The following is a 24709-nucleotide window of genomic DNA, read 5'->3' as shown; positions in this document are numbered from 1 at the left end:
AATCTAAAAATGTTAGCTTGTGTTTGCGGCAAAATTACCATCAATTTTTGAATTCTTGATATTTTTAAATACAAATTTTAAATAATTATGTCAATTAAAACTACTAAAAATCGATCGAAATGCTTATTTATTTTAATTTTAAAGCACGAAGCGAAGCCGAGTGCCTTAATCTGTAAAACACATATAGCACAAAAATTGGTCGAAAACAGTTCTATTATTGGATACTAAATAGATAAATCATTTTTTGAGGCTTTTTAAAGCGATAAATTTGACTCAGATAAGCAAAAGTGATCAAACTATACAAGGCGTTTGCAAAAGAAATATTTTTTTTAAATAATTTGAAAAAAATGTTACTTGACTGAGCGTTGAAATCACCAAACAGTTTTGCTATTTTAGGTCTTTGCGGCTTTAATTTTACGTAAATAACAAAAAAGTTTGTTGAAATGTCACTTACATAATCAAATTTTATCATATTATACAAAGTGTTTGGTATTCATTTTAAGAAATTTAAAAAAACTGAAAAAAAAAATTAAAAACATTTAATTCAAAGATATTGAAAGTTGGAGTTAAAAATTAGAAAACTGTGTCAAAACAAGTGTATTTTTATTTTAAATGTAATTCAGAAGTAGGTAACTAAATTTTTTTAATCTAAAAATGTTAGCTTGTGTTTGCAGCAAAATTACTATCAATTTTTGATTTCTTGATAATTTTAAATACAAATTTTAAATAATTATGTCAATCAAAACTACTAAAATCGATCGAAATGCTTATTTATTTTAATTTTAGAGCACGAAGCGAAGCCGAGTGCCTTAATCTGTAAAACACATATAGCACAAAAATTGTACCAGAGCTGTCAAAAATTTGTAAACATGTCAATTACAGTTGTCAAGGCTGTAAAAAAGTCTTACAGTTTGGTTAAGCGGCGTTTACATGGCCGGGTGAACCTAGGTCATGCTCAACTGACCGTGGTCTATGGGGTGGGCACTAACGCACCATGAACACTGATTACTGCAATTAATTCGACAAGTGTTGGGATAGTTTACAGCTCTGGTGGTAAAAATATTGAAAAATAAGCTGAAAAAGCGGCAAAAGCTACTTTAATTTTTCAGGAACTTTTCAAAAGCACAATTTAATTATAGACTCGTTAAAATATGAATTTTAATTAAATTTATTTGTTGATTAACCATTAAAACAGCGTTGCTAACTTTAAAATTATCAAAAAAATGTGAAAACTCATAAATAGATGGTGATTTCAACGCTAAATTAAGCTGCAAACTTTAAAATTTTAATTGTTTCACCAATCCTTCTCGTAATTGTTGCGATGTTTTGAAGCAATTTTTTTTATTAATTGCAACTTTGCAAAATAATACTTTTGGCCATATCCTCAACGCTATTTCGCTCTGAATTTACTCAAAATTTTCTAAAATTCAATTTCTTGATTGCATAGAACATAGTAATTTCAGTGCTACATTAACAAATTTTTGAATTGAGAGATTTTTTTACCTAATAAATTATCAAAAAAATATTAAACTTAAAAAAATGATGGTAATTTTAACGCTAAATCACGCTGGTAGGTATGAAGAATAGTAGTGATTTTAATGCTAGAATCAGCGACATTTTTTCAGCTTTTACAAAATTTGTGAAAAATCAAAAAGTAACGCTAAAATAATCTAAACTTGCTAATGGTAATTTTAAGTAGAGTACAGTAGATTTTGAATATTTCTGGACTAAATTATTGTAATTATTTTTAATGGCTGAAATAATAACAATTTTAAAAATCTACTTTTGTTTTAATTAAATAATTAAATGCTCACTTTAGTGTTACACAAACACTTTTTTAATATAGCCGTTTTAAGTGACATAATTTGATTTTTGAACCTAAAAGCATCAGAAATTCAAAAATTGCTAGTGATTTCGACGCTAACACAAGCTACAAGCTTTAAAATCCTTTAAAATTAATTTTTTTCAGCCTTTTAAATTCGAATTTTTAAGCGTACCATTTTTTAATTATTTCAGTAGAAACCGGTGACTTCAACGCCAAGTCAAGATGGATTTTGCAAAAACGTGAATAAATTACTAGTTAATTAATTAATTAAATAATTTGAAAAAATGTGACTTGACTGCGCGTTGAAATCACCAAACAGTTTTGCTGTTTTAGGACTTTGCGGCTTCAATTTTGGGTAAATAACAACAAAGTTTGTTCAAATGTCACTTAGATAATTAAATTTTATCAAATTATACAACGTATTTGCTATTCATGTCGCTATTATTTTCATTTCAAGAAATTTAAAAAAACTGAAAAAAAAAATATTAAAAAAAATTAATTCAAAGATATTGAAAATTGGAGTTAAAAATTAGAAAACTGTGTCAAAACAAGTGTATTTTTATTTTAGTATGCTCACTTTAGTGTTACAAAAACACTTTTAGCCGTTTTAAATGACATAATTTGATTTTTGAACCTAAAAGCATCAAAAAATCAAAAATTGCTAGTGATTTTGACGCTAACACAAGCTACAAGCTTTAAAATTCTTTAAAATTAATTTTTTTCAGCTTTTTGGATTCGAATTTTCAAGCGCACTATTTCAGTTTAATTATTTCAGTAGAAATCGGTGACTTCAACGCCACGTCAAGCTGGATTTTTGCAAAAACGTGAATAAAGTACTAGTTTAGTGGTCCGATTTGTCAAGTCCGTCCCTGTCGGCCGGTATTTTGAACGGAAACGGCCTACGAGCCTATAAATCAAGTGTAAACCGTACATAGAAGCTGCAAGAGTTCGCTGTCAATTTGTTAATATACTCGGAGATTCATTCTGGTTGTTACATGTTTATTAATAGGTTTCTCGATTTTTTTCGGCTGATTACAACGGCGATAAAAGTTGCTTAAGATAGATAAATTATTGTTTACTTCGAGCGAGACGCTTTTATACAGGAACGTAATCAAATGGAAATTAAGTTTATAGCTTGATCGAGCGCAACACATTATCATTACGAGCTTTATCGCAAATGTGTAATGCTGGCAGCAACATTAACGTTTATTGATTTTCATTCATTACAACTCGCTTATTTTTAATTACCTTGATTTTATTTCAATCCCCCGTCAGCGTGAGTTATAAACGACGCAAAATATCGACAAGTTTTTCCCGTCGTGGCACATAAATCATTTTTTCTACAATTTTTATCTCCTAGGATAAATAATAGATGTCACCGTTCAAGTGCAGAAATTATTTAAGAGTTTATTATGTTAATATCGGACGCTGCGTGACTCGAAATGATAAATCTCGCTGTATTTTTCATGACTTTCGATCGATCGAATTATTTTTCTGGGTGTGAAATGTCGACCTTTCTAATGGAGTACTTTCTATGTGAGTTTGGTTGTTTGTTTGTGGTACGGTCCTGAGCATTCCCTACTGCGGTAGCTCATACCGCGAATGGCTCGAGGCATGTTCCGAGCAACCACACCCAACCCATGATTATTATAAAATAAAACTGAACAAAAACCGCTACATATCGCAGAACAGAGAGGAGGCTAGTCGTTGCCTCGAGGGACACGCCATATCTTCCAGGATGCGTGCTCTCTCCTGCTACCGCTCATTCTTTCACGCACGACCAAAATCGACACGAAAATAGAGAATGACTAGGCAACAGGTGCACAGGATGACCACAATTCGTTATTGCAGAAGCTGGGGACTGTTGGTAGCATTGGTAGTGACTTTCTAGCGTTGAAACCGTTTTTAACAAATTTTGTGAAAGCTGAAAAAATGTGGCTAAGTCTAGCATTGAAATTACCACTTATTTAGCAAATTTATAGAAAACTGCAAAAATGTCGCTTATTCTAGCATTGAAATCACCATTTACTTTTTGTTTTTTTTAGTAAATTTAGAAAAAACCGTAGAAATGCAGCTAGATCTAACATTAAAAATACCACTTATTGAGATAATTTACAAAAGCTGAAAAAATGTCGCTGATTCTACCATTGAAATTACCACCTATTTAGCAAATTTACAAAAAACTAAAAAAACGTAATTTAGCAGTGAAATCACCGTTTACTTAGCAAATTTAGGGCAAAATGAAAATTTGTTGCTTATTTTAGCATTAAAATTACCTTCTAGTTTTTGTGGTTTAGCAAATTTAGATTATTTTATTTGTCGTCTTTTCACAAATTTTGAAAAAGCTGAAAACACGTTGCTTAATCTACGTTTGAAATTACCATTTACTTAGCAAGTTTTGCAAAATTCAAACAATGTTGTTTATTCTAGCATTGGAATCACCTTTTACTTTTTGTTTTTTTAGTAAATTTAGAAAAAACTGAGTAAATGCAGCTAATTCTAACATTAAAAATGCCATTTATTGAGAAAATTTACAAAAGCTGAAAAAATGTCGCTGATTCTAGCATTGAAATTACCACTTATTTAGCAAATTTATGAAAAACTAAAAAAACGTTGTTTATTCTAGCATTGAAATCACCAATTACTTAGCAAATTTAAGCCAAACTGGAAAAATGTTGCTTAATCTAGCATTAAAATTGCCTTCTTTTGTGTTTTAGCAAATTTAAATGATTTTAGTGTTGAAATCATATTTACTTGTCGTCTTTTCACAAATTTTGAAAAAACTGAAATAAATGTGGCTTTAATTCTAACATAATTACCATTTATTTGAAAAATTTACAAAAATTGAAAAAATATTCTTACTCTACCATTGAAATTATCATTTACTTATCAAGTTTAGCAAAAGCTAAAAATTCTCGTTGACTCTAGCAATGCAAATTTGCAAAAACTGAAAAAATGTTGCTTAATCTAGTGATATTCTAGCGTTAAAACTGTTTTTTAACAAATTTTGTAAAAGCTGAAAAAATGTCGCTAAGTCTAGCATTGAAATCACTAATTACTTAGCAAATTTAAGACAAACTGAAAAAATGTTGCTTTAGCATTAAAACTGCCTTCTAGTTCTTGTGTCTTAGCAAATTTAGATTATTTTAGTGTTGAAATCATATTTACTTGTTGTCTTTTCACAAATTTTGAAAAAACTGAAAAAAATATTGCTTAATCTAGAATTGAAATTATTATTTACTCTACAAATTTAACAAAAATTGAAACAACGTTGTTTATTTTAGTAATGAAATCACCATTTATTTTTAGTTTTTTTATCAAATTTGCAAAAACAGAAAAAATGTTGCTTAATCTAGTAATATTCTAGCGTTAAAATTGTTTTTTAACAAATTTTGTAAAAGCTGAAAAAATGTCGCTAATTCTAGCATTAAAATTACCACATATTTAGCCCATTTACAAAAAATTAACAAAATTGTGGCTAAGTCTAGCATTAAAATTACCACTTATTTAGCCATTTACAAAAAATTAACAAAATGTCGCTTAATCTACTATTGAAATCACCATTTACTTAGCAAATTTGGGATAAACTAAAAAAAATCGTTTTTTAACTAATTTTGTAAAAGTTGAATAAGTGTTGCTAAGTCTAGCATTGAAATTACCACTTATTTAGCAAATTTACAAAAAACTGAAAAAATGTCGCTTATTCTAGCATTGAAATCACCATTTACTTGACAAATTTATGACAAACTGAAAAAATGTTACTACTTTTTGTGTTTTAGCTAATTTAGCTTATTTATCATCATTTATTTTCTAACAACTGAAAAAATGTCGCTTAATCTAGGATCGAAATTATCATTTACTTAGCAAATTTAGCAAAAACTGAGAAAATGATGCTAATTCTAACATTAAAAATGCCATATTTACAAAAGCTGAGAAAATGTCGCTAATTCTGACATTAAAATTGCCACTTATTTAGCAAGTTTATAAAAAAACTGAAAAAAATGTCGTTTATTTCTAATTTTAGGTCGTTTTTTTCAAAAACTAAAAAAATGTGCCTTATTTCAGCATTGAAATCACCATTTACTCTTGGTTTTCCAGCAATTTTGGCGAAAAATTGCAAAAATGTCGCTTGTTCTAGCATTCAAATTACCATTTACTTGTTGTTTTACAATAAATTTAACAAAAACTGAAACAATGTTGCATATAATTCTAGCATTGAAATTATCATTTACTTGTTATTTTTTAGCAAATTCAGCAAAAACTAAAACAATATGTGGCAATGTAGCATTGAAATCACCGTTCATTTTTAATTTTTAGTATAAACTGAATCAGATTTTTACTTACTGATATTACGTTACTTAAAAGCACCACTAAAATTCAATTTATCAAAAATGCAAGAATAAAACAGCTTTTTAGTTACTGAAATTACATATCTAGCTTAGTTTAGGGTTGAAATCACCACTTATTTTTTATTTTTTCTTGTTTAATTTAGCAAAATTTAACACACGGTTGTGTTACTGAAATGATGAATCATAGTTTAGCTTTGAAATCACTACATAATTTAATTTTTCTATTGCGCGCATTGTTATAGTGACATTCTAGCGTTAAAACCGTTTTAAACTAATTTTGTAAAAGCTGAAAAAATGTTGCTAAGTCTAGCATTAAAATTACCATCTATTTAACAAATTTACAAAAACTGAAAAAAATGTCGCTTAATTTATCATTGAAATTACCATCTACTTTCGTGTTTTAGATAATTTAGCATATTTTAGAGTTGAAATCATCCTTTATTTGTCGTTTTTTTTACAAATTTTCTAAAAACTGAAAACATGTCGTTTAATTTAAGGTTGAAATTATCATTTACTAGTCAAGTTCAGCAAAAATTGAAACAATGTTGTTTCTCCTTGCGTTGAAATCACAATTTACTTTTTGTTTTTCACCAAATTTAGCAAAAAATACTGCTAATTCTAACATTAAAAATACCACTTATTTAGAAAATCAACAAAAGCTGAGAAAATGTCGATAATTTGAGCATTAAAATTACCACTTATTTAGCAGGTTTACCAAAAAACTAAAAAAAATGTTACAAATTTTAGCNTAATTTTTTAAGATATTGATCAAAAAATGAATAAATGTTGTTTATTCTAGCGTTGAAGTTACCATTTAATTTTTGTTTTTTCACAAATTTAACAAAAACTGAAAAAATGTTGCTGATTATAGCATTAAAATCACTATTTACTATTTTTTAGCAAAAAAAACGTTGCTTACTCTAGCATTGAAATCATCATTTTCTTGTGGTTTTTTTCACAAATTTAGTAAAAACTGTTAAAATATCACTTATTCTGCCATTGAAATCACCCTTTACTTGTCGTTTTTTCAACAAATTTAATAAAAACTGAAAAAAGATTGTTTTAAGAAATTTAGCAAGAACTGAATATTGTCACTTAATCTGGCACTGAAATCACTATTTGCTTAGCAAATTTAGCAAAAACTGAAAAAAAATGTTTCTTATTCTATCATTAAAATCACCATCATTTACCTATTATTTAACAAATTTAGAAAAAAAAACGAAAAAGTGTCGCTTATTCTACCACTGAAAGCACTTTTTACATGTCGTTTTTTGAAAAAATTAATAAAAACTGCAAAAATTTTGTTCTTGCTTTAAAATTACCAATAATAATTTGCCATTTTTTTACAATTTTTGCTTTTAACAACTTGTTGTAATAAGTTTAGCAAAAACTAAATATTGTTGCTTAATCTGACATTGAAATCACTATTTACTTAGCAAATTTAGCAAAAAGTGAAAAAATGTGGCTTATTTTAGCATTGAAACATCGAAAATGTATTAAAAACTAAAAACATATTGCTTATACTTTTATTGAAATCACCATTGACTTTTTATATTTTGTCAAAAACTGAAAAAAAAATTTGCTTATTCTAGCATTAAAATTATCATTAAATTTTTAACAATTTTACTTTCAACAACTTGTTGTCTTGATAAATTTAAAAATTTATTTATTCAAATGAAAATAGATAGCAGAGTAGAATTGCGTTAAACTACATTTTTTCATGTTTTGTAAATTGAGATAATAACATTTTATTATTATTTTTTTTAATTTTGCAAAAACTGACACAAGTCAATTTCTGAAGATAAGTCACTTAGTCTGGCATTGAATTCATGGCATGCTTATTTCATTTTTGTTTTTTACCAAGTTCAGTCTGAATCACTGAAACCATGTATTTTTCAGTTTGTTTTTAATTTAGCAAACACTGAAAAATTAAAACATTGAATAGCGTTAAATACGTTAAATATCACTAGTTTTTTAATTTTTTTTGAAGTTCTAACAAAAACTGAAACAAGCTTTCACTTATTACTGAAAATATTTCGTTTTATCTAGCATTAAAACCACTGACGAGATTTCAGCTACTGAAAATATGTCGCTTACTCGGTTTTTTACCAATTTTAAAATACGCTTTTTAGCCAAAATTTTAAGTTTGACATTTTGGTGTATATTGGCACAAACAAAATTAAAATTTGTATTTTGGAAGAATTTCTTGGGTAATTAGTAGTAACTAGAGTTTTTTTCTTGATTTTGCGTTGAAATCACCGTTATTTGTGGAATTAAAGCTTGATCTAGCATCGAAATCACCGATAATTTTTGATTTTCGTTGAAAATAATCATTTTAGTGTATTAAAAATGGTTTGTTTGGTGTGTAAGTGAGCCCTTTTGTGTTGTGGGCATCTTAGGTAGCAGCGTGACCTCCGAAGGTGTAAATTACAGGTGTAAGAATGTAGATTAATTGCTTAGAGACTCGCGCACTCAAATCTGTATCACGTAGCGGTAGCTGACCGTAGCATACCAACCTTTCTCTATTATACCGGACAAAAAATCTCTCTCCTCGATGCTATCTACATCTCCTCTCCATTCATTATAAAGCAGAGCGGACAAGACGCCGATAATTTCCCTCTTGTGCAGCGGCAAAATTGACCGAATATCTTTTCTACACAGCAGCAGTTGTTATTTACTTTTGCTTACTTTTTTTCTTACGGATTTATGACAGGTAGTCGAGTGCAATTATATCGTAACTATTTTTGCTTCTTCAAATAACGAACTTCCTGCTGCGAAACTGTATATTTGATATACAGAACGCCGGATTGACTATAACTAACCAGCAGAGATTCTGAAATATGTGCATAAGTAACTAACTAGACGTGGAATGGGATGACAAGTTCTCATTTTTTCAGCGGGCCTTTTTTGCGCTTTTTCAGGTTTAATGGGACGCATAATGAAGATATATCACGGGCATTTGCCAATCTGAATTGCAAATTTTCACTGAAACTGAAACTGAAAAGTTTAGTTTTGCCGAGAAAAGTATCAGAAATACAAAATTATTCAAAATGAAAGATTATTTCTTAAAAAGGGCCATTTTAATTATCACGAACACAATTGTGATTCAGAAATAATGGGTAGATTGTCTTTTTTTCTAGTTGTTAAAGTTTTACAAACAGAAATCCTAATTTAAATTTAATCTGAAAGCAAAGATTTGTAAACAATTTCAACAACCCAGATGTGTTGATTTGTAAAACAAGTCTTGCTTTAAGATTTTTGTAGCAACTTTATTAAAAAAAATGTATAATTTTGAAAAAACAATCTCTTTGAAAACTTTAAAATTAAAAGAATATATTCAAACTTAAACTTTACGAAAAAGAAGAAATAGGGTAAGTTCGAGAGAGATGGAGCTCATTTGAAAGAACCAGCTGTAAAATTGTGACCTTTATTTCAATTCAAACACAAATTTTTTTTTCCATAAAATAAACTCTACAAAAAAAAACTCTTTTAAATACTTAGATTTGATGTGTAAAAGTTGATAAAGTGACATTAATAGCAAATTACACTATATTTTTTCAGTAACTGAAAATATGTATCAGTTTTTGCTAAATTTTCGAAAAAAAATTAAAAGGCATTGACGATTTTAGTACTAAACTATGAAACATTGTTTCAGTGACTAAAATTGTATTGGTTTTAATTAAATGTGCCAAAAAGCAAATAAATATTAGCAATTTAAAAGCTAAAACATGCAACAGTTTCTCAGTTTTTGCAAAATTTGCAAAACTAGTAAATATTGATTTCAGTGATAAAATAATCAACTTTTTTATTAAATTTGTTGAAAAATGACAAGTAAAAGGTAATTGCAACGCTAGAATAAGTTAAATTTGCTAAAACACAAAAAATTAGATGGTAATTTCAATGCTAGAGTAGGCAACATTTTTTCAAGCTTGTTCTAAATTTGCTAAAAAAAACAACTAGTAAATAGTGATTTCCATGCTCAAGTAAGCGACATTTTTTCAGTCTTTGTTAAATTTGTTACAAAAGGACAAGTAAATGGTGATTTCAACGCTAGAACAAGCGACATTTTTGCAGTTTTTGTCAAAATTGCTAGAAAACCAAGAATAAATGGTGATTTCAATGCTGAAATAAGGCACATTTTTTTATTTTTGAAAAAAACGACCTAAAATTAGAATCAAACGATATTTTTTTCAGTTTTTTTGTAAACTTGCTAAATAAATGTCAATTTTAATGCTAGAATTAGCAGCATTTTCTCAGTTTTTGCTAAATTTGCTAAAAAAACAAAAACTAAATGGTGATTTTAACGCTGGAACAAACAGCATTGTTTCAATTTTTGCTAAACTTGCTAAATAAATGATAATTTTGATCCTAAATTAAGCGACATTTTTTCAGATGTTAATAAGATTGTAAAAAAACGACAAATAAATAATGATTTCGACGCTAAAATAAGCTAAATTAGCTAAAACACGAAAAGTAAAAATAACAAGTAAATGGTAATTTCAATGCTAGAATATACGACATTTTCTCAATTTTTGCCAAAATTGCTAGAAAACCAAGAGTAAATGGTGATTTCAATGCAATATTAGTAATTTCAAAGCTAGAACAAGCAACATTTTTTCAGTTTTTTTGCAAAATTTGTTAAAAAACCACTAGTAAATATTGATTTAACCAATGTTTTTTAAGTTTTTATTAAATTTGTTAAAAAATGACAACTAAAAGGTGACTTCAATGACCGAATAAGCGAGATTTTATCAGTTTTTACTAAATTTGTAAAAAACGACAAGTAAATGATGATTCCAACGCTAGAATAAGTTAAATTTGCTAAAACACAAAAAATAGAAGGCAGTTTTAATGCTAGATTAAGCAACATTTTTTTCAGTTTGTCTTAAATTTGCTAAGTAATTGGTGATTTCAATGCTAGAATATTGTAAATTGGCTAAATAAGTGGTAATTTCAATGCTAGATTAAGCAACTTTTTTTCAGGTTATCATAAATTTGCTAAGTAAATGGTGATTTCAATACTAGATTAAGCGACATTTTTCAGCTTCTATAAAATTTGTAATAAACCGGTGTTAACACTAGAATATCACTAGATTAAGCAACATTTTTTCAGTTTTTAAAAATTTGATAAATAAGTGGTACTCTTAATGCTAGAATCAACGACATTTTTTCAGTTTTTGCTAAACTTGATAAGTAAATAATAATCTCAATGCTAGATTAAGCAACATTTTTTCAGCTTATCCCAAATTTGCCAAGTAAATGGTGATTTCAATACTAGATTAAGCGACATTTTAGTTAGCGATTTCAACGCTGAGTAAAACTACAAGCACTTTTTTAATTTATCGTACAATAAAATAAGATTTTGGTACAATTTCCTGCTGGTGTCCTTTGTGAAAAAGCTCATCAATTGCTTCACCGTTTCAATAAGCGTCGCATTTGCGGGCAAAAGGCCGCGATGTAAGATAATGCTGAAAAAAAACGATCGCGGATAAACAGTAGCAATTGTAGATAAGCGGTGGCGGCGAGTTGAAAAGAAGCAGGTCCTGTATAAACGCATGCAAGTATGTATTAGTGAGACAATGGCGGCAAAGCCGTAAAGGCCGTGTTGAGATGTCCTGGACGGTCCTGCAACAAAAGGATGTCCAAGGATTGACCAATAATTCGTCTCCCATTCGGAGACTTTAATGATACGTTAGAACGCATTGTTGAATTTTTCAGGATTTCAGCAAACTAATGCGTCTAGCACCCACTTTCATCTTAATTATGTGGTCTACTATAGAAAATAAATCACGTGTAAAAGTTTTGATAAGAACAGAAGGTCAATTATCGCCACTGTAATAAACCATCGGGCGCCACAGGTGCACCAATGACAAAGATAGCCAATATGGGAGTCGTCCAAGTTGGAGAGAGACAGCAAGTGTCCAATCCAGATTCCAGACGGTTTTTTAATGATCTCGCATCACAGGTAATATCCTGTCCTTTTATTATGATTTTCTTGTCACGTCATAAAACAGATGTTGTCTCTTTTCACGAGTGTGCACCTGTATCTCGTGCTAATTACGATTAAGTCGCCCTTTTGTGATGAGTCTGGGATGGGAGAGAGGTAGGGGAGAGGTAGGGCAAGGCAGACAATGCGAAATGCCGAATTCGAATAAATCAAGGCCGTTAACAGGACGGACTGCAGACTGTGATGTCCTGCGACAGCATAATGCGCTGAATAATGGAATACGGGATTTAAATTGTATCAGCGGCGAACCACAATCGAGGGATATACAGTGTGTTGTCATTCAAAGCGATTTCGGTGCACTGATCTGATGGTGGGAAAGGAGATCGACGATATCAAGGGTGGCTAACAACACAAACGGGTGTTTAACACGTTCGCATGTTGGTCTAGCATTAAAATCACCAAAAACTGAAAAATGTCGTCTATTCTAGCATTGAAATCACTATTTACTTTTCGTTTTTTAAAGCATGTTGTTTACACTATAGTTAAAATTAAACAACTTGTTGTTTTTAACTTCTTGTTGGTTAAATAAGTTTAGCAAAAACTAAATATTGTTGCTTAATCTTGCATTGAAATTACCATTGAATGTCGCTTATCCTAGCAACAAAATCACCACTATTTACTAGTTGATTTTTTAACTTATTTTGCCAAAACTGAAAAAATGTCGCTTGTTCTAGCTTTGAAATTACTAATATTTTTTCATTGCATTGAAATCACCATTTACTCTTGGTTTTCTAGCAATTTGGGCAAAAATTTAAAAAATGTCGCTTCTCCTAGTATTGAAATCACCATTTACTTGTTGTTTTATAACAAATTTAACAAAAACTGAAACAATGTCGTATATTCTGGCATTGAAAGTACCATTTACTCGTTTTTTTTAGTAAATTCAGCAAAAACTTAAACAATGTGTCGCAATGTAGCATTGAAATCACCGTTAATTTTTAATTTTAAGTAAAAACTGAAACAGTTTTTCAGTTACTGTAATCATTAAAATCACCACTAAAGTTCAATTTATGAAAAATGCAAGAATGTTACTGAAATTACATATGTAGCTTAGTTTAACGTTGAAATCACCACTTATTTAATTTTTTTTGTTAAATTTAGCAAAATTTAAAACACGGTTATAGTTACTGAAATGATGAATCATAGTTTAGCATTGAAATCAATACATAGTTTAATTTTTCTATTGCTAGCATTCTAGCGTTAAAATCATTTTTTAACTAATTTTGTAAAAACTGAAAAAATTTTGTAAGTCTAGCATTAAAATTACCACTTATTTAGTAACTTTACAAAAATCTGAAAAAATGTTCCTTACACTAGCATTAAAATCACTATTTACTTAGTAAATTTAGGATAAACTGAAAAAATGTTGTTTAATCTAGTATTAAAGTTACCTTCTACTTTTTGTGTTTTAGCAAATTAAGATTATTTTAGTGTTGAAATCATATTTACTTGTCGTCTTTTCACAAATTTTGAAAAAAGTGAAAAAACGTTGCTTAATCTAGATTTGAAATTACCATTTACTTAATAAGTTTTGCAAAATTAAAACAATGTTGTTTATTCTAGCATTGAAATCACTATTTACTTTTTGTTTTTTTTAGTAAATTTAGAAAAAACAGAGAAATGCAGCTAATTCTAACATTAAAAATACCACTTATTGAAAAAAATTACAAAAGCTGAAAAAATGTCGCTGATTCTACCATTGAAATTACCACTTATTTAGCAAATTTTCGAAAAACTGAAAAAATGTAGTTTAATTTAGCACCGTTTACTTAGTAAATTTAGGACAAACTGAAAAAATGTTGTTTATTCTAGCATTGAAATCACTATTTATTTGACAAATTTATAATAATCTGAAAAAATGTTGCTTACTCTAGCATTGAAATTACCATCTACTTTTCATGTTTTAGCTAATTTAGCGTTTACTTTTAGCCTTAAGTTAATGTAGAAGAAAACAAAACACGTTTTTAGTTACTGAAATTATGTAACTTAGCATACCATTAAAATCACTAATAAAGTTTGTTATTGAAAATGTAACAAACAATGCAAAACTGAAACAGTTTTTTTAGTTACTGAAATTACATATGTAGCTTAGTTTAGCGTTGAAATTACCACTTATTTTTAATTTTTTTCTTTTCAACTTCAGCAAAATCTAAAACACAATTATAGTTACTGAAATACTAAATGATAGTTTAGCATTAAAATCACTACTCAGTTTTATATTTCTCTAAATATTTAGCAGAAACTGAAACATGTAGCAAATGTATCAAAAACTGCTACTTCTTTCATGTAATAGGTATCATAAACTGAAAATTTTTTTTATGTTTTGAATGTATTATGTTTAAAATTACTACTTCCTTAACATTTTTCGTTTTAAATTTACCAAAATCTAAAACAATTTTTCAGTTACTGAAATGATGTAGATATTGTAGCATTGAAATCACCTATCAGTTTTATTTTTCAATGAATATCTATTTAGAAAAAGCTAAAATGCGTTTTCAGTAATGACTGAAATAGTGGCATTGACAGAATTATCGTCAATTTAGGTCTTTTTTTCTAATCTGACAAAAACTAAAACAAGTTTTAAGTTTCAGAATTCATTTTTTCAGTTATTTCCGAAATGATAGCATTGAAATCACTTTACTTTTAGCATTTAAGTTAAGGTACCAGAAAAGTAAAACACGTTTTCAGTTACTGAAAATACGTAGCTTATTCTAGCGTTGAAATCACCACACATTTTTAAATTTTTGCAAATTTGGCAAAAGTCTTACACATTTTCAGTTACATTGCAGTCCATCATTGACTTTTAACTTATCAAAAACTGAAACAGATTTTCAGTTTCTTCATCTAGCCTTGTAATCATCACTTATTTTCGAAATTTTCAAATAAACAAAACTAAAACACAATTTCAATCACTGAAAAACTGCATCATTGCTAGCATTGAAATCACCACTTTTTTGACAAATTTAATTTTTTTTCAGATCCGGCACCGTTTCGGGTGTTACGACGAAATCTCCGGAAGTGGCCCCCGGAGGGTGCGCCACTGCAATTGGGTCCGGTTCGTTCGAGTGGCCACTTCGTTCAACCCGGCGGTTAATTTCGTCGCAACAAAAGTCAGAGGTGAACCGGTTTATGAAGCGGTTAAACCGATCTCGCCCGACACGGAACTCCTAGTGTACTATTTACCGGAAAGGCCGGAAGAGCTGTTTTTCGTGAGGATGAGGGCGTCGCTCTACCGGCAAACCATGGACTCGATCCTCGAAGGTATCCACTGAAAAACGCTGAAAATTTCGACTTGGCGATTTTTTCAGCGACTATTGTTCCCCGTTAACGAGTTTGCGATTCATGAAGGCATCATCCACCTGAAACAATAGCTACTTGTCGAAATTTATGGCCCCTTAACATTTTGATTGCTCGAGTTGCAAAAACTCGCCGACTTGATTAATCTAATTATCGCTTTATTTTAATTGATGGACAAGAAATTTGATAAATTACTCGTGGATAATTAAGAAAAACAGTTTTTTGGGCGAAATTAATTAGTTTGAACAGGATGAAAATTCGATACGGTGTCGAGATGGCCATTAATTTTCCTCGAGAAATCTGTTTGTTTTGGTGGTGAGTTATGAAGCTTGGAATTTCGAGTTATTACTCATTTTGTGAGGAGATAAAGACGTATCGGGAAAAGATGGAGTTTTTTACGAGCTGATAGGAAAGCTGAACTCGGACTACGTGAGAATGTCTTAAACAATCCCAAGARGGAGAGTTATCTCAAACTCGCGTCTGCATCTACCATAAATTACGCGTTTTTAGAGGCGGCCCAATTTTGACCAAAATTGGACACAAATATTTTTATTTTTGACAAAACATATCTGTTTTCAGGTTTTTTCAATTTTCGCCAAAGCTGAAACGGGTTTTCAGATGATGTAAAATCATTACTTGGTCTAGCATTGAAATCGCCACGTATTTTTGCCTCTTTGTTTAATCAAAACTGAAATAAATGTCAGTTTACTGAAATTATGTAGCTTCGACTAGCGTTGAAATCACCATTTGTTTGCGATTATTAAGTTTAAAAATCACTTATTATTAATTTTCTTTAGGATTCAATAAAAATTGAAACACCTGAAACAGCTTTTATTTATCTACTGAAATTATGTAGCTTACACTAACGTTAAAATCACCAGTTATTTTCCAATTTTAACAAAAACTTAAAATTACTGAAGCTACTTACTTTTTTTTAACTTATTAAAAACTGAAACAGATTTTCAGTTATTTAAGAATATGTAGTTTAATTTTTCATAATTTGAAATAGATTTACAGTTGCTAAACACACCAACTAAAACTGTAAAATTGGACACAAATATTTTTATTTTTGACCAAACACAACATCATCTGTTTTCAGGTTTTTTAAATTTTAACTAAAGCTGAAACGAGTTTTCAGTTGATGTAACATTATTACCTGGTCTAGCATTGAAATCACCGAATATTTTTGTGTCTTTGTTTAATCAAAACTGAAATAAATGTCTGTTTACTGAAATTATGTAGCATACACTAGTGTTGAAATCACCACTTGATTGTGATTTTCTATATTTGGCAAAAAATTAATACAGGTTTTCAGTTACTGAAAGCTTGTAGTTTAGTTTAGTGTTAAGCTCACTTGTTTTACAAATTTTTAAGATTGAAAGAGCTTTTTATTTAACTATTGAAATTGTGTAGCTTAGCCTAGCGTTAAAATCACCAGTTATTTTTTATTTTTTTTCCAAAATTAACAAAACTTAATTACATTTCTAATTACTGAGATAATGTATTCTAATTACTCGTCGTTTTTGACTTCTTTTTCAATATTTAGCGAAAACTGAAATGGGTTTTCAGTTGATTTAAAATCATTACTTGGTCTAGCATTAAAATCAAATCAAGTATTTTTGTGTTTTTGTTTAATGAAACTTAAATAAATGTTTATTTACTGAAATTATGTAGCTTAGACTAGCGTTGAAATCACCAGTTATTAAAATTTGTGATTATTTTATTTGAAAAAATTGATAAAATTTTTTAGTTACTGAAAGCTTGTAGCTTAATTTACGTTAAAATCACTTATTTTTGAATTTTACTTAAGATTAAATAAAAGTTGAAACACCTGAAACAGCTTTTTTTATCCACTGAAATTATATAGCTTACAATAGCGTTAAAATTACCAGTTATTTTCAGTCTTTTTTTAATTTCAACAAAAACTTACAATTACTGAAATATTGTATTAAGTATTACTTTACATTTTTATTTCTTTTTGCAAACTTAGCAAAAAGTCTTACTTGAGAAGTGACAGAAACTGAAACAAGTTTTTGGTTACTGTAAACGTTAAAATTACTATTCGTATTTTTAACTAATAGTCAAATAGATTTTTAATTGCTGAAAATATAACTTGAAACCGTTACTATTTACTTATTTATCTTTTTTCAATATTTATCAAAAACTGAAACATATTTTCAGTGTACAAAAGGTAATATTTTTTAGCTTAGTTTATCACTACCTATTTTTCCAAATTAATTGAGCAAAAACTGAATACATTTTCAGTTACTAAAATAATTTCGCTCAGTCAGCATTGAAATCACCAGTCAATTTTGACATATTTTTGTTTTTTTTTGCAAAATTATTAGTAATAATCGTTAATGTTCAGTTTCTGTAGTCATCTTGGTAAAAACTGAAACCGATTTTCAAATACTGAAAAAATTTAGTTAAATCCTCAAACACTTGTTCTGAAATTTCTAACATTTTAGATTTTCAGTTGAAAATATAACTTAACAAATTTATTCAAAACTGAAATATGTTTTTAGTGGCTAAAAAGTGAGTATGTGCTTAATCTACCACTAAAATCACTAAATAAATACTTTTCGATCTCTTTACAAATTAAGCAAAACCTGAAAAGCGTTTTCAGGAAATATGTAACTTCATCTAGTATTGGAATCACCACAAATGTTTATTTTCAGTTTCAGTGGTCTAATTTTTCTGGTTTAATTAAAACTGAAACCGGTTTTCAGCTTAATCTAGTGTTGAAATCACCAATCACTTATTTCTAAATTTCTTTAGCATTTAACAATAAAACTGAAGACATCATTTATTCATAATTTTTTTCACAGTTTTAGCCAAAACTGAAACAGGTTTTCAGTTTCTTTACTTAATTTTGCATTAAAATCGCCACTTTTTCAGTTAAACAGTCACCTTTTTCTTTAATTTCAGACTCTCCCCTCGACCTCTCCATGTCCCTCCTCTCTCGTGCCTTGAGCGGCTCTCCCCCCTCCGCCGAAGACGAGCGAAAATCCGTTTCAGGAGACAGTTCAGCCGCCAGCTCCCAAGGCGACCTCCCTGAAGCCACCGTCCCCACCCCCCGCGCCAGGCCCCGCGAGCGCACTTTACTCCCATGTGGAGTATGCAACAAGGCCTTCGACCGCCCCTCACTCCTCAAAAGACACATGAGGACGCACACAGGTAACTTACCACCCTGCACGTAGTAAAGACCAACTTTCCGACTTGTGTGTTTTTCAGGCGAAAAACCTCACGTGTGCATGGTGTGCGGAAAAGGCTTCAGTACCTCCTCCTCCCTCAACACCCATCGGCGGATCCACAGCGGGGAGAAGCCCCACCAGTGCCCCGTGTGTCTCAAGCGTTTCACAGCCTCCTCGAATTTGTACTACCATCGAATGACGCATATCAAAGTAAGTTTCAGGGTCTAATCTTGCGTTAAAAGCTCTCGAGCTGATTAAATATGACGTCTATATGGTTTAATCCGGGGTACCTGCTCGTCATTTTTGACAAATGCGCGCGGATTGCCTTTTTTATGACAATAGGATACCCTTTTCAACGGACAATGATGTCTCTCCTTATGGAAACAAGCCTTTCCATATGGTTTCTAACCGATGGTAGAAAAAAAATAAATTATTGTAATTATGATGTAACGGATGGCATATGGTGTGTGATCCGACGCAATTCGGGTACTTGACGGGGATTTAAGGGCAAGGAAGCACCTGCTATGGGTGAAGAAAGCTGAAAAAATGGGTGGTTTATGATTCGGTTCAAGGACTGGGAAAGAAATCGAATAAAAACCAACTAATGTTGCGGTTTTTTCTGTTAAAAGTGATATTTTTTAAATAAAAAATTTAAAATTGGACTTAGAAAGACACTTATCAATGTGATTTTCTCGATAACTATTTATCATAGAACACTGATCTTTTTTGCATATGATAGAAAATTAAATTCTCTTTCCAACGGTATCAAATATAAGCGGTTATTACCAATAAGTCCAGAGTTATTGCCAATAGACCGCTCCGGGTGCCAAAAATCGACCAAAATCTTGACAAAAATCAAAAAAAAAAATTTAACTTTAAAATTGATCTATTTTACGTTTTTTACATTCCTAGAGGTCTTAAGGACTCAAATAAGTGCATAAAACGCCATTGGGTCAAGTTTCAAAAATTTTGAATTTTTTGAGTTTTTGAAGGTGAGCGGTAGTAAAATCGTAAAAATAGTCAATTTACRWWAAGTCYTAAAAARGSTTGAAATATAGTTTTCTAGACGTAAAATTACTCGCTGAACACGATTCAACTAGTTAGAATACTCTACGATGCATAGTTTTTGAGATATTGAGTAATAAAGTTAAGAATAAGGCTAAAAGTAWAAGCACTATATCCGATTTTGACCAAAAATCAACATTTTTTGATTCTTATGATAAACTAGTACTATATGTAAAATTAACCGTAGAACACGCCTGTACAAACCCTGTTGCCCTAAGACTCATAGTTTTTGAGATATGATTTTTTTTTGGAAAAAACTAAAAATGGCTCTGCACCCGGAACCATAACCCGGAGCGACTTCCGGTTTGCGCCAGTAAATAGATGATTTTAAGCTAATTTTAATGGTTTTTAGTTATTTGCTCTAAATTCTATAGTTTCGTAGAAAAACGCATTTAAAATTTCACAATTTTTACAATTTTCACTTTTTGAACGGCGATTACGACCAAACTATTAGATTTAGAGCAAAGAATTTAATTCCATCGTAATCAGCGTAAGAAAATCTATCGATTGAGGCCAAAGCCCAGTCGATATCTCGCAAAAAAATTTTGAATTTTTAAACGCCGATTACGGCGAAACTAAAGGAGATAGCGCAAAATAATTGAGAAATTTGTAATTAGCACCTCAAAATCTATCGGATAAGATAGATTTAAATTGAATCTGAGACATGTTTAAAAACACTAGATTTTAAGGGGGGGGTGTTAACAAATTTTTACTTTTTTTTATTTTGTAAATTGGGGCAAAACTGTGTCTCAATGACATAATATTTTGACCTAHACCTATGTAAAATGTTCCGGGGAATCGATTGGCGTCAAATAAACTGCAAAATTCGTAGTAGTTTTCAAGTTATAGTCGGATTTGAATTCTCGATATTTTTGATTTTATCAGAAATTTTCTCGGTAACTATTCATCGTAGAGCACTGAATTTTTTAATATATGATAGAAAATTCAATTTTCTATCCAATGGTACCAGATATAAGAGGTTATCTCTAATAAGTCCGGAGTTATTGCCATTAGACCGCTCCGGGTGCCAAAAATTGACCAAAATCTCGACAAAAATCAAAAAAAATTTCAACTTTAAAATTGATCCATTTAACGTTTTTTACATTTCTAGAGGTCTTAAAGACTCAAATAAGTGCATAAAACACAATTGGGTCAAGTTTAAAAAATTTCGAATTTTTTAAATTTTTGAAGATGAGCAACCAAAAATCACCCAAAATTTTTACAAAAAACGAATAATTAAAAACTAGAGGTCTAAAAGACTCATAAAAGTGCATAAAACGTTGTAAAAACCCAAAAAAAATATTTAATTAGAGCATAGACATTAACCGGGGGCGTGGTAGCGCAGTAACATAAACAATTAGACCTCAATTTTATAATAATTTTTTGTTTTAAAAGACACTTATTTGATCTAAAAAGGGCAGATGCCGCATCAACGGCCTTTTCTCGAGCCACCAAGTCATATTGATCGATAAAGCGATAGCCGAGGAACCGGATGTCTTAGCTCTTTGCGTGCTGGCAGATGTTACCGGGAGCGTAGTATTTCTTTCGTTCCCACCGCTACCCTCTTGATTTAACGATCTTTATTCTTTTATTACAGACATTAATTGAAAAAAAAAAAACGTTGATTTAAACCCTCGCAAACACTGTCCTCGCAATTAAAACGCACCAAATTCCAAGAAATCGTTGATTTATCGATCACTGTGGAAAGTGCAAGTGCACAAAGACGTGAAAATGCCCCCCTTGACATACAGGGTGCGCCAGAACTCGCGCCCCAGAGAAAAATGCCATATAAGGTACGATATGGAAACATGGAAAAAATGTTAGAAAAATTTAATCTATAAAAATTTCGAAGTTATGAGGGTTTAAAGTTTGCACTTTGACTCTATTTATTTCTGTTGGAAAAATAATTTTCCAAGTTTTTTTGCTATATGCTATTAAAAGAGGAAACAAGGAAGCTGTGTCCTAAATAGTAACTCTGTTCAATGTTATTTGTGGCTTTTATTGGCAAAATTTTTGTCCCTTTTCTAAATAATTGTAAAAAAACATATACAAGATCATCAGTATCCTAATAGATATAAAAAAATGTCAAATGTCAAAAAATAAATGTCAAAATTTTTTGACAGATAGAATTTTTTCATGTTCCTGGTATCTTACTTTACTTGAAAATTTTCTCTGGGTCGCGAGTTCTGGCGCACCCTATATGTTCAAGCACCGAACCAGAACCATCTTCGAGGAGGTTCCCACGACGTTGCGACTCTACTGCCCCACATAATCACAATTCAACTAATTAAAACACTGTTTCCATGATTTATAACAAGAATTATGCTAATGCCGGAGCGAATTTATTTCTTAATTCAAAACCGGAGTCGAGATTTATTATCACTCGGATTTCTGCACGCAATACCTCACTCCGGAGACACCACAAATCTTGTGCATCTATTTAAGTCAAGTTTACAGTGACAGCGGATTGACAACACTTTATCTGATGAAATTAATTTGTTTCAGGATAAACCTCACAAATGCAACTTGTGCTCCAAGTCGTTCCCGACTCCGGGAGATCTCCGGTCGCACATGTATGTCCACTCCGGGTCGTGGCCTTTCAAATGTCACATCTGTTCGCGGGGATTCTCCAAACACACCAATCTCAAAAACCATCTATTCCTACACACTGGTAAGTCCGGAGAAAAATTATGAAAAATTATGAAAAATTATTGATATTTATGTTATGTTCGAATTCAATAAATTAGACGTGACAGCGGCGATTAATTGTGTTTGTTGTTATATTAGAAACGTGTTCGAGTGCCACATGAATTAACAATAAATCACCAAGTAATTGTTTTTTCAGCTGAATTATTTAAAGCGTGTTTGTGGCCTGATTTAGCGTTGAAATCACTACTTATTTCCAAGTTTTTGGTAGTTTCGGGTACTTAAAGTCAATCAAAACTTACGTTTTATTAAGTTTACGACTAATTTATTTAGTAAATTAAGCTTTCAGAACGTTTCAGCTGAAATTATTTCAACTGTGTTTGTGGCCTGATTTAGCGTTAAAATCACCACTTATTTTCAAGTTTTTGAGAGTTTCAGGTACTTAAAGTCAATCAAAACTTAGTTTTAGTAAGTTTACGACTAATTTATTTATTTATTTATTAAATTAAGCTTTTAGGACATTTTTAAAAAAACAGAAATTGTTTAAGAGAGTAAAATATTCTTCATTTAGCATTAAAATTATTATTTTTTCAGTTATAAAAAATTTAAATTACAATGTTTTAGTTCAGAAATAAGTAAAACTGTACTCTTCGTGGCATAATTTAGCGTGGAAATCACCATTAACTTTTCAGTTTTTCATATTTTTTTGTCTATGGCAATAAATAAATGCTTAACAAAATAAATAATGTCAAATAAATATTTTTATCAAAATTAATATTTCGATGTACTACTAAAATTACCATTTTTTCAGCAGTTTAAAATTTAGCAAAATTTTAATGATTCAGTCCTAAAATAATTATTTAGATATTATATTATGTCTTCTAATGGTCTTAGAAACTCTGAAAAGTGCATAAAACGTTGTTATAGTCGTTTTTGACTTTTCCTTAAACATCTAGCAAAAACTGAAACACGTTTTCAGTTATTGAAAAAAAATCTTTTGTCTTAGCATTGAAATCACCAATCACTCACACATTTATTTCAACATTTACCAAAAACTAAAAACTCTTCAGTTGGTTACTAAAAATTTGTAGCATTATCTAGCGTTGAAATCACCACATACGTAGTTTTTATTTGCAAATTTATCAAGAATGACTTAGTATTATTATTTTTTGTTAAGTTGGCAGTAACTGAAACACGTTTTCAGTTAGTGATTATAACTCAACCCAGCGTTGAAATCACTACACAATTTTTTAATTTTTTATTTTAAATAAAAAAAAACATATTTCAGTTTTAGTACTGTTGCATTGACACAAATTGAAACAAGTTTTTGGTTACTGAAATATGTACCGTAACCCTTAACCTAACGTTGAAATCACAATTGGTTTGTTTTTAACATTTAATAAAAGCTAAAATTTTCAGTTACTGAAAATATAACTTGAAAGTTGAAAGCAACATTATGTGTACTTTTTTGAAGATTCAGAAAAAACTGAAACACTTTCAGTATCTCAAAAGTGATTCGTAAAATTTATCATTGAGTTAAGTTTTTAGTTTTGAATCTAAGTTTAATAAAAAATTCTCGATAAACTTTTTGTTGCAAAAAACCTTAAAATGTGTTTTTTTGGAAGTAAAATTACTCGCTAAACACGATACAACAAGTTAAAATGCTCTACGATAAGTAGTTTTTGAGATATTGAGTAACTATGTCTTATAGTTTCCGAGAAAAACACATTTAAAATTGCAAAATTTTGAAAATTTTTACTTTTTGAACGACGATTACGCCCAAACTCTGAGACCTAGAGCTAAAAACTCAAGACCATCATAATCAGTGTGAAAAAATCTATCGAATAAAATATCTTTAAACCGAATCTTGAAAAAATAAAGCAAAAATTCTTTTTTCTAATTTTGTTAATTTCGACTAAACGATTTTCAAAATAGCTCATTACCTATTTTAAAAGTCACTATGGGTATGTAAAATGTTCCGGAGAGTCGATTGACGTCAAAAAAACTGCAAAATCCCTAATAGTTTAAAAGTTAGAGTCGATTATAGATTTTGACTTATTTTGCATTTACAAGTGATTTTCTCAATAACTATTCTTCACTGAACAAATTTTTTTTTTGTAAGATAGAACATTAAAAGAGCTTTTCAACGATATTAAAACATAGGGATTATTCCAAATATCAATAGACCAAAACTCGATCAAAATTTTGACAAAAACCGAAAAATTGCAAACTTTAAAACTGATCCAAATGCACTTTGGTAACCATTTTATTTCAAGGCTTAATAATCTACACTAATAAAAATAAATAATAAAATCTAGTATTTTGA

At 30.0% G+C, this 24709-nt stretch overlaps 1 protein-coding gene across 2 annotated transcripts in view; it reads left to right on the top strand.

Annotated features, from left to right (window-relative positions):
• Nucleotides 1-24709, top strand: part of LOC123014079 (zinc finger protein OZF-like) — a 149737-nt gene that overhangs the window by 32869 nt on the left and 92159 nt on the right. For both annotated transcript variants that reach the window (XM_044412956.1, XM_044412964.1), the window contains exons 2-5: nt 15160-15442; nt 18407-18655; nt 18713-18882; nt 22243-22408. In XM_044412956.1, coding sequence (XP_044268891.1) covers nt 15160-15442; nt 18407-18655; nt 18713-18882; nt 22243-22408 — 868 coding nt within the window. The remainder of the gene's footprint in view (nt 1-15159; nt 15443-18406; nt 18656-18712; nt 18883-22242; nt 22409-24709) is intronic.

The sequence above is a fragment of the Tribolium madens genome, unplaced genomic scaffold, assembly GCF_015345945.1.
Source record: "Tribolium madens isolate multiple individuals breed KSU strain unplaced genomic scaffold, Tmad_KSU_1.1 Scaffold_19;HRSCAF=116;Tcas5.2_LG9, whole genome shotgun sequence".
Taxonomy (NCBI): Eukaryota; Metazoa; Arthropoda; class Insecta; order Coleoptera; family Tenebrionidae; genus Tribolium; species Tribolium madens.
Note: the sequence above shows the minus strand (reverse complement) of the source record. Positions and strands in the feature narration are given on the sequence as shown.